The following is a 13,133-nucleotide window of genomic DNA, read 5'->3' on the forward strand; positions in this document are numbered from 1 at the left end:
GTTGTGCAAAGTAGGATTCCTTGGCTGACACTAGCCTGTGAAGTGTGTCACTTGTGCACTGTGCTGTGCAATGGTGAGGCCTGGCTTCCCTGACTTGTAATTGTACCTTAGGTGCCTCAGCAGATCGTTGGTCTTAAGCCAATCAATATTTCTATTGATTGATTAGAAGGGGGAGTTACTAGCATTTTAAGAAGTGCGCAGTGAGAATTTTTTCCTAACCTTCAGAGAAACTAATATCTTATCACTTGTCATATATTATTATTATTATTTCATGCTTTAATTCATATTTTATGGAACAGAGCATTTGTGGAGTTTTCACGGAATCCAACAGAAAGATTTAAGACCCTCCCTGCTGTGAACTTGGCAGTCAAGATGTCCCAGTTGAAAGTGTCCCTAGAGCTCAGTGTCCATGCTGCAGAGGAGATCGAGGGGAAGGTGCAAGGCGGCTCAGTGTCAAAGCTCAGGAACACAAGGTACTTCCTGACGATCCCACATGCGTCCCTGTTCACAGATATGCTCCCCAAGACTGCTGGAGAAGCCAGAGCTGGGGTTGGCCTGGCTTTGTCAGCAGGTGGTGCTGTCCTAGAGTCTTGGTATCCCTCTCCATGGGTGTCCTGGGGCTGTCCCCCACTCATCCTCAGTGGGCTCCTGCTGTGAAGCTGTCAAAGTACTGGGTGAAATAATTTAGATATTCAGTTTAGATGTAGAAATTGGCCCTGTGCTTCTTTCCTTCCTTTTTTTCTGAGGTTTATGAATTTTGTTTTGAGAATTTTTTTTTTTTTTTGGCAGAGCAAAAGGTAGACTTTAGCAGAGGTGCATTTGGGGCCCTGGTCCGTAGCAGTGCCAGCTGCAGAGCAGACATCCTTTCCACCCGCACAGCCAGGGTGGTCACTGGGATGCAGATCTTTTCTTGGACAGGAGTAAAACCCTGGCTAGTGCCTGTAACACATTCCTCTCTTTCAGGGCTGCACAGACAGGAGTCTCCTTCTTTTGTTTGTTTGTTTCTTCGAGACAGGGTTTCTCTGTATAGCCCTGGCTGTCCTGGAACTCACTTTGTAGACCAGGCTGGCCTCGAACTCAGAAATCCGCCTGCCTCTGCCTCCCGAGTGCTGAGATTAAAGGTGTGTGCCCCACGCCCGGCAGGAGTCTGCTTCTTAAATGTTGGTCTGAGCCAGGCTTTCCCTACATAGCCATGGCTGGCCTAGAACTCACGGAGATCCATGCCTGGCTGTATTTATTGTTTTTTTCTTCAACGTCTACTTTATCTCTTGTTCTGTGTAATCTTTGTGATTCCAGAAAGGGTCTTGTGACTATGAACAGGTGAGGTGAGGGAAAGACACAGGCACTCCAAATCCATCCAGTGTGTGGTGGTGTGCGTTCTTTTCCTGGGTTGTTTGCTGTCTGTGGCCCATGTGCTTGTTAGTTAGAGGTGTGGCTGTGTGTGGAGGCCAGCAGCTGATAAGCTGTCTTTGTAACTTTGTAACTCCGTGAACCTGGAGCTCATCCCCTTGGTCGAGCTGGCTGGCCACTGTGCTCCAGGAAGTGGCCTGCATCTACCGAGGCGGTAGATGTTACCTCTGGCTTGTCCCATGGGTTTTGGGGACCCACGAGGACACAGGTCCTCGTGCCTGTGCCAGGCACTTTACCCGAAAAGCCATTTCCGCAGCCTAAGCTTTGTTCTGACCTCTGACCTCTTGGAAAAGAGTGGGCTTAGCCTTCAAAGATCCTGTCTGTCTTTGTTCAAGTCTGACTGTTGACATTTGTGCCTGATGCTGTCTGTGACTTGGAGCCTACAGATCAAAGCAAGGAGGAGCCGGGTCTCTCCTGGAACTCTTTCCCTTATTTTAGGATAAAAGTGTCAAGAGGAAGTTTTATGTTCATTCGTTTTCCTTTACATCCTGTATCATTTACTGTCTTTCTGCTCTAAGAGGTGACTAATATTTCTAGTGCCTGTTTGATAAGCATGTATTTTGTGTTAGCATTATATTGAGCTGAGTGTGGACTCTTTTTTTTTTTTTTTTTTTTTTTTTTTTACAAAAATAGGTTTTTAAAAAAGATTTTTGTATATGAGTGCTCTATCTGCATGTCAAAAGAGGGCATCAGATTCCATTACAGATGGTTGTGAGCCACCCTGTGGTTGCTGGAGATTAAACTCGGGACCTCTAGAAGAGCAGCCACCACTCTTAACTGCGGAGCCGTCTCTGAGGTCAAGGCCTTCTGGAGCCTGGGCTGGCCTCACACTTCCGTAGCTGAGGATGATCTTGAACAGCCTCTGCTTCTTGCTTTCACCTTAAAACTGTGTGTGTTTCTCTGTAGCCCTGGATCTCCTAGCGCTGCACCTGCAGACCAGGCTGCCCTGACCTGGAACCCAGAGATCCACCTGCCTCTGCCCCCGAGTGCTGGGAATAAAGATGTGTGCCACCACTGCCCAGCCACCTGTTATTTCAATTATGCATATTTATGTGTCTGTGTGGGTGTATGTGGACATGTGGGGGGCGGGGGGCTGTGGAGACCAGAGGCCTTGGTTCCTCCTGGAGCTGGAGTTCCGGGCAAGTGGTAGGCTGTGTGATGTGTGTGCGGGGAGGTGAACTACAATCTGTTAGATAAGCAGTCAGAATTGGTGCTAACCACTGAGCCGTCCCTCCAGCCCCTTCTTCCTTCTTCTAAGTTCTGGGATTACAGTATGCACCACCAGGTTTATGCTGTGCTGGGGATCACATCCCAGGCTTTGTACAGACCGGGCAAGCACTCTAGCAGTGGAATGCTTTGTTTTCTAGTTAGTTTTCTAAAATGAAAAAAGTAGAAAGGATTGCAGGCTCTAGATTTAGAATGTATGCTCCTGAAAGCAGATGCTCTGTCTTTTAGGGTGCACTCCTGGAGGGGAGTGGATAACTATTAGGGTGTTCACGACTTCCAGGACAGGCAAGGAAGTCATCAGATGTTCTTCTTCTCTGCAGTGAGATCAAGCTTAGCCTCAGTCAGGTCACTGCTGCTTCTGCTTCTGTACCAAGTGCGAGAGATGGCCAGCTTGCAAGAGGAAAAGCTAATTTGACTCATGGCCTCAGAAGTTTTAGTTCGTGGTTGGCTGGTTCTATTAATTGGGGCCTGGGCTCTACCTGCTAAAGACCCACTGCCACCCGACAGTGACCCCGTAGACCTTTGGGGAATGATTAAGAGCCAAACTCTAGTGCTAGAAATGTTGGAATAGATCAGGTGGTGACTCACTGCGGAAATAAAACCACTTAGCTCTTACTTTCAAACTTCAAACTCATGTTACTCAGGGTGAACGTGGACTTCCAGAAGCAGACGGTGGATCCCATGCAGGTGTCGTTCAACACCTTGGACAGACCCCGCACGGTTGCAGACCTCCTCCTGACAATTGATGTCACTGAGGTGAGAGTGGCCCACTCCATCCTAGAGCCTTTCCCACTCTCATGTCTGAAGATTCTGGTTGTGCGACAGGCTCATCATGTGCCCTGTGAGCCAGCTCCTCGTGTGGTGAATGTGGCTGGGCAGGAATGGCTGTGCTCGCCAAGGTAGCGTGTAGATGACAGAAAAGCAAGACTTCATTCTTGAATCAAAATTAAAGTGTTTAACATGCTGTGGGGGCAGAGGCATACCACTGTGCATTTGAGGCTAGCCTTGTCTTTCTAGAGAGTTCTAGACAAGCCAGGACTACATCCTGAGACATTATCTCAAAAGAAACAAAACCTAAACAGACAAGATAAAACTTAAAAAGTTAGTTAGCATGACATATGCTATAGAATTGTTTACATCAACAAAAGTAGTGTTGAAATATTATTTGTTTTTTTTTTTAATTTCTTTAAAATACCTTGTATAGACTCAGGGATGAAAATCCATAGTGGAGCTCCTGTCTCACGTGTATGAGGCCCTGGGTTCGAAACCCAGCACAGAAAAATATATAAGCAAGTATTTCCTAGTAAATGTACAGTTGCGCTGCACTGGGGCGTCATGCAGACGTCTGCAGACCAGGACCCCTCAAAGCCTTCAGGACCTGGGCCACGGAGTCCCCTCAGGGCAGCTTGTGGTCATGCACTGTTCTGACAAGAAGCTCCTCATGTGCTTCAGAGGCTGCTAGGGACCCATGGAAGGACACTGACAGAAATAAGCCTGTTGATGGGTCATGTGGCCCATTGGTCATCTTTATGTGTGCCCACACTCTTTCCTGACAGGTGGTAGAAGTGGGACACTTCTGGGGGTACAGGATCGACGAAAGGAATGCAGAGCTGCTGAAACAACTGACTGCTGAGATAAACCGCCTAGAGCTGGTCCCTCTGCCTATCCACCCACATCCAGACTTGGTCTGTCTGGCACCTTTTACTGATTACAACAAGGAAAGCTACTTTAGAGCTCAAATTCTTTATGTTTCTGGAAATTCTGCTGAGGTATGTTTTTCTGTTAATAGGAAAGGAAATAAGCCTAGAATTTTACAGAAAATTTTAGGGCTGGAGCGGTGGCTCGGTGGTTAAGAGCACTGACTGCTTTCCCAGAGGACCCAGGTTCAATTCCCAGCACCCACATGGAGACTCATAACCATTTGTAACTGCAGACCTGGGGATCTGACGCCCTCTTCCTGCCTCCGTGGGCAGTGTATACACGTGGTGCACTTACATAAAAAGTAGAGAATCTGCCTTTAACAAGGCATGAAATACAAAGTTATTAGCAGTGGCGCACACCTTTAATCCCAGCACTTGGGGCATGGGGGCAGTGACAGGCCTCTGAATTCAAGACCAACCTAATCTATATGGTGTGTTCCAGAGCAGCCAAGGCTACATACATAGATATACTCTGTCTCAAAAAAACATAAACAAATAAATAAACAAATAAATGAAGCAAAGACGTAGAGAGTGCTTATTATAAGAATTGGAGTGGAAGAGACAAAGGTGGCATCTGTAATAACCTCTACCCCAAAGGAAAGAAGCAGCCTAGACAGAAAGCCACTGAGGAGAACTCTTGAACATTGCAGTGTAGCTCTTCACGGTTGATGGCTTCTGGCAGGGGTGGGGAGGACTCCGTGTCGTTTAAGGGCTGGCTACTGCGAGTGTAAATGTGCTCCAGTGAGTATCTGGCCAACACAAATTGGGTGTGGTATGTTTTTCTTCTTCTTGTTTTGAGGGAGATCATAATGGTGTGTGTCGGGGTCGGGGGTAAACCTGGGATGACTAGGAAGTGAATGTGATCGGGTGCAGTATGTGAAATTTCCAAATAATGAACAAAAGGATTCTAACTGTGGGTTTGAATTAGCACTTCCTTCCCCCCTCAAAAGAATGAGAATATAAGGAATTTTCTTTCTGCATGTGGACTGAGTCTCATGTACGTAGCCGAAGTAGAGAAGGCCACTGCATTCCGGCTGTGCTGCAGAGAGAACCTTGTAGAGACTCTGTCAGAGCACTTGTCTCCTTTGTCTTGTAGGTCTTCTTTGTAGACTATGGGAATAGGTCTCATGTAGACCTAGATCTCTTGAGGGAGATCCCCTGTCAGTTTTTGGAGCTTCCATTTCAGGTAAGACTGAGAAGAGGCTGGGGACGAGTGTTGGATACAAAAGGAAACATGGCAGCTGAAGTCCCTAACAGACAGGACGGCTCATGCTAGCCACATGTGGTATCTACTCTTAAAATTTATATCACATTAGTCCTGGAGAAAATCAGAATGAATGGAGGACCTGACTTTGAGCAAGAGAAAATCGTTTTAATGCAATGATGCTGTCTTAGCCACTGTTGTGTTGCTGAGAAGAGACCAAGGCCACTTACAAAGGAAAACATTGAATTGGGTCTGGCTTACAGCATCAGAGGCTTAGTGCATCATCATGGCAGAGAGTATGGTGGCAGGCAGGTGCGGTGCTGGAGAAGGAGCTGAGCACTGCATCCTGATCTGTAGGCAGAGGGAGTCTGGTGTGAGCTTTTGAAACCCCACTTCCTCTAACAAGACCACACAAGATTAGAAATTTCCCCAAACCTTTCAAAAAAAGTTGCACTCCATGACGATCAAGCATGGAAATACTCCGACCACTGCAGCCTGGGGTTCCATTCTCACTCGGACCACTGCAGCCTGGGGTTCCGTTCTCACTCGGACCACTGCAGCCTGGGGTTCCGTTCTCACTCAGACCACTGCAGCCTGGGGTTCCGTTCTCACTCAGACCACTGCAGCCTGGGGTTCCGTTCTCACTCGGACCACTGCAGCCTGGGGTTCCGTTCTCACTCAGACCACTGCAGCCTGGGGTTCCGTTCTCACTCAGACCACTGCAGCCTGGGGTTCCGTTCTCACTCAGACCACTGCAGCCTGGGGTTCCGTTCTCACTCAGACCACTGCAGCCTGGGGTTCCGTTCTCACTCAGACCACTACAGCCTCTTCTTATGCTCTTAGCTCAGGCTGTTGGCACTAGGTATAGCTTGAGACCTAGACTTGCATACTCCTTCCCAAAGAGCACACTCAAGTTCACTTTAAAATAATGCAGTGGATGACAAAGGAAGGCAGTCTGGGGCGCTGACACACACTGTCATCCTAGCACTGAGTGGCAGAGGGAAATACAGATCACCTGAGCTGGGCAGCCTGGACTGCATAGTGAGTTCCAAGCCAGCCGCCATAGTGAGACACTCCAAAACAAACCAATACATACATTTAAAAATTAAAAAAAGAAGTGAACCCATGTTTGTTTAGCTTTCTGGAAAGCCACAATCATTAGTGTTTTCTCCAGTTATGACCTGTTTCAGAGTGCTTTTCCTTCTGCCCCAGGCTTTGGAATTCAAGATTTGCAAAATGCGACCGTCAGCAAAGTCTCTCATCTGTGGCGAGCACTGGAGTGGGGGCGCCCACGGGCGCTTCGCTGCCCTGGTCAGCGGCTGTCCTCTCCTGGTGAAGGTGTTCTCCATTGTACACAGCGTTCTGCATGTGGACGTGTACCGCTACTCGGGGGCCCAGGATGCTGTCAACGTCAGAGACGTTCTCATCAGGGAGGGCTATGCCGAGCTCGCAGAGGAGTCCTATGAGTCAAAAGTATGAAGCGTGTCTGTCTGTGGAGCACGTGTGTGTGCTGGCGAGGCTGGGCCAGGCTGGTGAGGCTGGGCCAGGCTGGGAGGGGCAGCGGGTGCACCACTTTTCTTCCTTTGTGTGATGTGGAGACACAGGGTAGGTGATGTGTGGGGGTGCTCATTGGTTGGTATTCTGAGCATCTAAACCAGTGGTGACCCCAGCCATAAAATTATTCTCATTGCTACTTCATAACTAATTTTGCCACTGTATGGTCATAATGTAAACAGCTGATATGCAGATGGCCTTAGGTGACCCCTGTGAAAGGGTTATTCAGCTCTAAAAGGGTCACAACCCACAGGTTGGAGAGCGATGATCTGAGTGCTGTGTTTATCTCTGGGGATTGCATTGTGGTGGGCGCATGCTATTTTGGCAGCTTCCTAGTTAATTGTTTTTGTTTTAGAAATTAAAATTAACTTGAAAATATTATATATCTTTTTTAATTGATTCTAAAAATTATTTCTATAATGGAGATACTCAATAAGCAAGTCATATATATTAAGCATTTCAAAATTTCTTTTAACTTCGTTTTAAGCTTTTTTATTTGCAAATATTCAGAAATTAAAATACAATTACACCATTTCCCTCCTTGCAATTCCTGCATACTTCCCCCGACCCCACTCCTCTCACGTTCATGGCCTGTTTCTCTGCTGTTACATATGTATATGAATGCTTAAGTACAACCTTCAGTGTGGCTCATGTGTGTACGTTGTCAGCACTCATCACTTTGTGTTGGAGAAGCAGCTATGGGGTGTTTCCCTCTCTCTGGAGTTATTAATTCCTGTGAGTTCCCTCTTTCCAAGTTAGTGTGTCCACACACGGTGTGATCTCCTTTAGGCAGCCATATTGTTGAGGTTTCCTGGTTGTGGCTTCCCTCTCCTTTGTAGGAGTTACAACCTTAAAGCAGAGTCCTGGTCCTCTGGTCTCGCCATCCCATCTCCACAGTGCTCCCTGAGCCTAAGGGCAGGGTACCAGCTGGGCTGAGGACGACTTCTCTGCATTTTGACCAGTGTGGCTTTCTAAAATGATCTCTGTCAACCTGCTTTTAATGTGTATTAGTTCTTTTCTGAAAAAACAAACAAACAGTTCTTTCTCTAAAATCTTATTGTGTTGGAAAATGTAGTCATTATTTTTGTTTGAATTTTAAATGAACTTGATAAAATTGTGTCCCTGTATATTCATGGCATTCAAATAGGAATAGAATTGGATCTATGAAATATTTTGATATGAGATTCATGCTTTTGCTTTAACACAATTAATGCTATTGCCTTTGACACAATAAATATTTCTTGTTCTGACCAGCAAAGCTATGAAGTCCTCAAGGGTTTCTTTGCTAAGTCAGTGGACACCATGCCGGACAGCTCTGTCTCCTCTCCTCTGAAGGACGACGAGAAGCATCTCCTACGGATCCTGTTGGAGAGCTTTGCCTCCAACCGGCTGGGCGCTCCGAACTGCAAGGTGAGCTCGCTCTGCACGGTTTGCCCTGCTGCCCGAGTCGCTTTTCCTTCTCCCTGCGGTTTCCTCTTGAGTCCTCTTGCACCCTCCTCTCCTCCCTTTCTATTTCCAGTCTGTTGTTCTGGGCATCACTGGGGATCACTCTGCCTCTGCCTGCTTCCTCTGCACAAAATTCCTGTTTCCCTTTTTCTTTCATTTGAGTTTTCTGAGTGCTGAGAGGATAGGTATGTGGCACCACACTCTGATATAATTGTCAAGCCTCAGCTGACTTTGGGACTGCCACCATTTATACTGAGTGGCATATTGTGTATTGGTAACCTGTATTTTGTGTATGCAGGCTGTTCTCCATGGGCCCTTTAACCCTTATGAGCTGAAGTGTCATAGTCTGACCAGAATATCCAAATTCAGGTATGACTCATTCTCCTATGAAATATTTTCTGTTTCTTTATCTGTAGACCTCACAAGAGACTTAACTGACTTTGTATATAAGCTGCAAGACTGTTTTGGCATGTCTCTGACGTCCCTCCTCCCTGTGGAAAACTGTGCACACTTTTGTGTTTCTTCTGCTCTGGTTAGAGCTGTTGCTCAGCAGGCAGTGAACTCCCTCTGTGCCTGGACTCTGAGGGACCTGTGTTCTGGGACAGTTATGATCTGGGAAACAGATGCAGTGGTCATTTTCACTAATACCATAGTTGAATGGTGACAGAAAATTAGTGACAGTGGTTTTGACAGAGGTCTGGGATGCATGGAAGTATCTGGGGGTCCTGGCTATACTTTGAAGGCCACACTCTTAGAAGGCTTTCCAGAACCTTCTAAGTCCCAAAGGCCACAGGATATTTGATATGGTCTAGTGTAGGGGATCAAGGGTGAGGATTGACAGATTCCAGTGACACTGCATAGGACAAGATTGGAGAATTTGTATTTGTGAGAGGTTTGAGTAAGCTAAGTACAATTGGTTACTTGGGTGGGAGAAGAAGGGGCTGGGGACTTGGTGATCGATAAGGCAAGTTTCATAAGTCTCATTTCAAGAGTATCCAGACTAGTTTGAAAAGCTTTAACTGTGTGCATTTTGTAAGGCCCACTCTGGGCAGACACTGGCTTCTCTGAATTCTTCTGGGGGTGAGGAGTAGGTGTCCTGATATCAGTGCAGATGCAAGGCCTTGTAAGACCTTCTGAATGGTCTTCAGGAGGCCTGCGTGTACACAGATGTCTGAGGAATATGCTGTGAGACTTGTTCCCAGTGTAACCGAAGCCAGACAAGAGGTGTAGACACCAGCAGCTTCATGGGCACCTTGAGAAATGAGACAAAGTTAGAGGCAATGGTGGCAGACAAGAAGCTTGCAGGTGGCTTTGTAGAGCCACAGCTATCTCTGCTCAGAAGCAGTGGGGTGGTGAGGCAGGCTGGATGGGCCACACGGAGACCACTCTGCTGGAAGGCAGGCAGAGGCTACAGGCCTTGACGGAGCAAGGGTAGAAAAGCAGGTTTGAGAGCTGCTGTAGATAGTGCCTAAGGGTATGGACAGGAAGGGCTTGAACTGACTCAAAGAGGAGCCCAGGGCCGGTGTGGATCCTAGGTTTGCCTGTGCCACCATCCTCTGAGGTTCACTCTGGGCTGGCATGCTCCATCACCTGGCCAGAGGGGCGACAGCTTGTGCCCTGATGCTTATTCCCAGATGTGTGTGGATTGAGAAGGAGAGCATCAATTCTGTCGTCATCAGTGACAGCCCTGCCGACCTGCACCAGAGGATGCTGGTTGCAGCTTCACTCTCAGTTAACGAGACCGGTAATGAGACAGCTTCTGTTACCTGTTGTCTCTCGTTTGCCTTGACTTGACATCAGTGGTAAAGTCATGCGTGCGTATTCACTCCATCAGCTGTTGTCCCTTTTAAGAAAATGTTGTGTCTCTGTGTGTCTCTGTGTGTGTCTCTGTGTGTTGTGTGTGTGTATGTGTGTGCACAGAAGCCCATGGAAGTCAGAATAGGTATCAGATCTCCTAGAACTGGAGTGTTAGATGATTATGATTCTGAGCCCTTGTGTCAGTGCTGAGAAATGAGCCTGGGTCCTGTGCCAGAGCAGTGAGCACTCTCTACAGCGGAGCCGTCTCTCCGACTCTCATTAAGCTCTTTCCTGAGTGCAGTGCCTAATGCAGATTTAAGAAACAAAGTATTACTACTTTTTGTTTTATAGAAGGATGTGGGAAGTCAGTGATTATTGTTTCTTTATGCCTGTCTATAAAGTTCTTGGCTCTAGGAAATCCTGGTAAGATCTAACAAGAGGCTGAAGAAAGCCGGAGCTCTGGGTTATCTCTTCATGAGTAAATACCTAAGCATGGTCATGAGTCTGTGTAGAATGCACAGGAGCCAAGGGCAGGACCCTGGTGGTCAGACTGGGCAGAAGCTGTGTACTGCAGATGAGCCGGCCGGGTTGGGAGGCGTGGCCTAAGCCTTGTGTGCTGGTTCTCTACCATGTGGCAGGCTCCACCATGCTCCTGAGAGAGACCTCCCTGATGCCGCACATCCCAGGCCTCCCAGCGCTCCTCAGCATGCTGTTTGCACCAGTAATGGAGCTGAGGTAGGTGTGGGCTTCCACTTCATCTGTGGGGAGAGAGTGGAAAGCACCCATGGAGGAGTCGGGCTGTGGCCCCTTCTGCTCTGGTTCACTCTGTGCTTCAGTGCGATTCTGCATTGCGTATTGCTCATGGCCCTGACTTAGGAGACTTCAGCTTCTTAAGTTTTAGTTTTGTGGTGATGCCAAAGTAACACTTGTTCTGTTTCTCTGGTTAGTAATGCTGGCAAGCTCCAGGCTGCAGTGGTAGTATGGTGGCCCTGAGTGTCATGGCCGACACACCACCATGTGCTGTGGTATTCAGAAGGCCCACTATAATCAATGCATTTTCTTTTTTCTTTTTCTTTTTCTTTTTTCTTTCTTTCTTTTTTTTTTTTTTTTCTCAAGACAGGGTTTCTCTGTGTAGCCCTGGGTGTCCTGGAACTTACTCTGTAGACCAGGCTGGCTTCGAACTCAGAAATCTGCCTGCCTCTGCCTCCCGAGTGCTGGGATTACAGGCGTGTGCCACCACGCCCGGCTAATCAATGCACTTTCCAGTGCAGGTATTTTCAGCTGGGATGCCATATGGTTTCTGGAGTGTGTACCGCAGGCTCAGATGGCACTGCTCTGGGAGACTGTGGGTCTGCAGTGTGTGGAGATTGTAGGTCTGCAGTGTGTGGAGATTGGGGTCTGGAGTGTGTACTGCAGGTTCAGATGGCACTGTTCTGGGAGATGTGGCGCCATTGGGACATGAGGCCTAGATGGTGGGGATGAGATCACTGGAGCCAGGCCTGTGAAGACAATACCAACTTGTGGTCTGGCCTGCTTCCTCTGCATCCTGCCTGCTGCAGTGTGAACATCCAGCCACCACTCTCACCTGAGCTCCCCTGAAACTGAACCTGGATAACCTCCCTCACTCCCTCAGGTCACTTCTGTCAGGCATTTTGTCACAGTGACAATAAGAGTTACTAACACACAGGCTTGTTGGGTGTGGACCCGCTGTCAGGAGAGGAACATCTGTTCTTGGGTGCTCACTTGCAGCCCAAACCCTTATAAAGGAGCAGGCAGCATTGCAGGCTGTCTTAGGGCTTGACTGCTGTGGAGACACCATAACTAAGGCCATGGTAACCATTATCACCATGGTGGGAAACATGACAGCGTCCAGGCAGACATAATGCTGGAGAAGGAGCTAAGAGTCTTATATCTTGATCCATAGACAGCAGAAGGGGACTGTGTACCACACTGGGCATAGCTTGGGCATAGGAGACCTCAAAGCCCACCTCCAAAGTGACACACTTCCTCCAGCAAGGCCACACACGCCTCCTGATAATGCCACCTCCTATGGGCCAAGCATTCAAACCCCTGAGTCTGTGGGGACCAAACCTATTCACAACATATTAATTAAAACTAGACATGTGATGTGAAGTTAGAAACATGGAATAGTAAATAAAAGTGGCATCCTGTTGTCTGCAGTCTGTAAATGACAGTTGAAGCCTTTTGGTGGCCAGTTGCCAGTGAGGAACCCTGTCAGCCTCTCTTCCCACAGGAACTAGGAAGCAAAGAGGTGAACTACTCAATAGACCATAGCTCTCTATCCAACCTGGGTTTTCCCTCAGAGACTTGAGTGCAGACACCTGTGTGATGTTAGGTCACTGTTAGGCTTTGTGGTAGCATCATGGACTTCCTAACACTCAGTGGAGTGAGGCACCACACCGCCCACCTTTGGTCACCATCTTAGTTGCTGAGATGAAACTTGAACTTCCACATCACCGTCCATCACTGGAGGAAGTGGGAGCAGGAACCCACACAGGGCAGGGTCCTAAAGGCAGGAGCTGGTGCAGAGGCCGTGCATGGGTGCTGCTTACTGGCTTGCTTCTCTGGCTTGCTCAGCCAGAATTTTTCTAGAACCCAGGACCACCAGCCCAGGGATGGCACCACCCACCATGAGCTGGACCCGTCCCCATCAATCACTACTTAAGAAAATATCCTACAGCTGGATCTCATGGAGGCGTTTTCTCAGTTGAGACTCCTTCCTCTCTGGTGACTTCAGCTGTGACAAGTTGACATAAAACCAGCCAGGGCAGTCA

At 47.9% G+C, this 13,133-nt stretch overlaps 1 protein-coding gene across 1 annotated transcript in view; it reads left to right on the forward strand.

Annotated features, from left to right (window-relative positions):
- The window catches only part of Tdrd9 (tudor domain containing 9), a 94,774-nt gene that overhangs the window by 59,954 nt on the left and 21,687 nt on the right, over positions 1-13,133 (forward strand). Inside the window, exons 24-32 of the mRNA XM_021179500.2 lie at positions 300-473; positions 3,282-3,393; positions 4,194-4,406; positions 5,434-5,523; positions 6,754-7,014; positions 8,350-8,505; positions 8,840-8,910; positions 10,176-10,285; positions 10,977-11,073. Of these exons, the coding sequence (XP_021035159.1) occupies positions 300-473; positions 3,282-3,393; positions 4,194-4,406; positions 5,434-5,523; positions 6,754-7,014; positions 8,350-8,505; positions 8,840-8,910; positions 10,176-10,285; positions 10,977-11,073 (1,284 nt within the window). The remainder of the gene's footprint in view (positions 1-299; positions 474-3,281; positions 3,394-4,193; positions 4,407-5,433; positions 5,524-6,753; positions 7,015-8,349; positions 8,506-8,839; positions 8,911-10,175; positions 10,286-10,976; positions 11,074-13,133) is intronic.

The sequence above is a fragment of the Mus caroli genome, unplaced genomic scaffold (genome assembly GCF_978045245.1).
Source record: "Mus caroli unplaced genomic scaffold, Mus_caroli_1 scaffold_14, whole genome shotgun sequence".
NCBI lineage: Eukaryota > Metazoa > Chordata > Mammalia > Rodentia > Muridae > Mus > Mus caroli.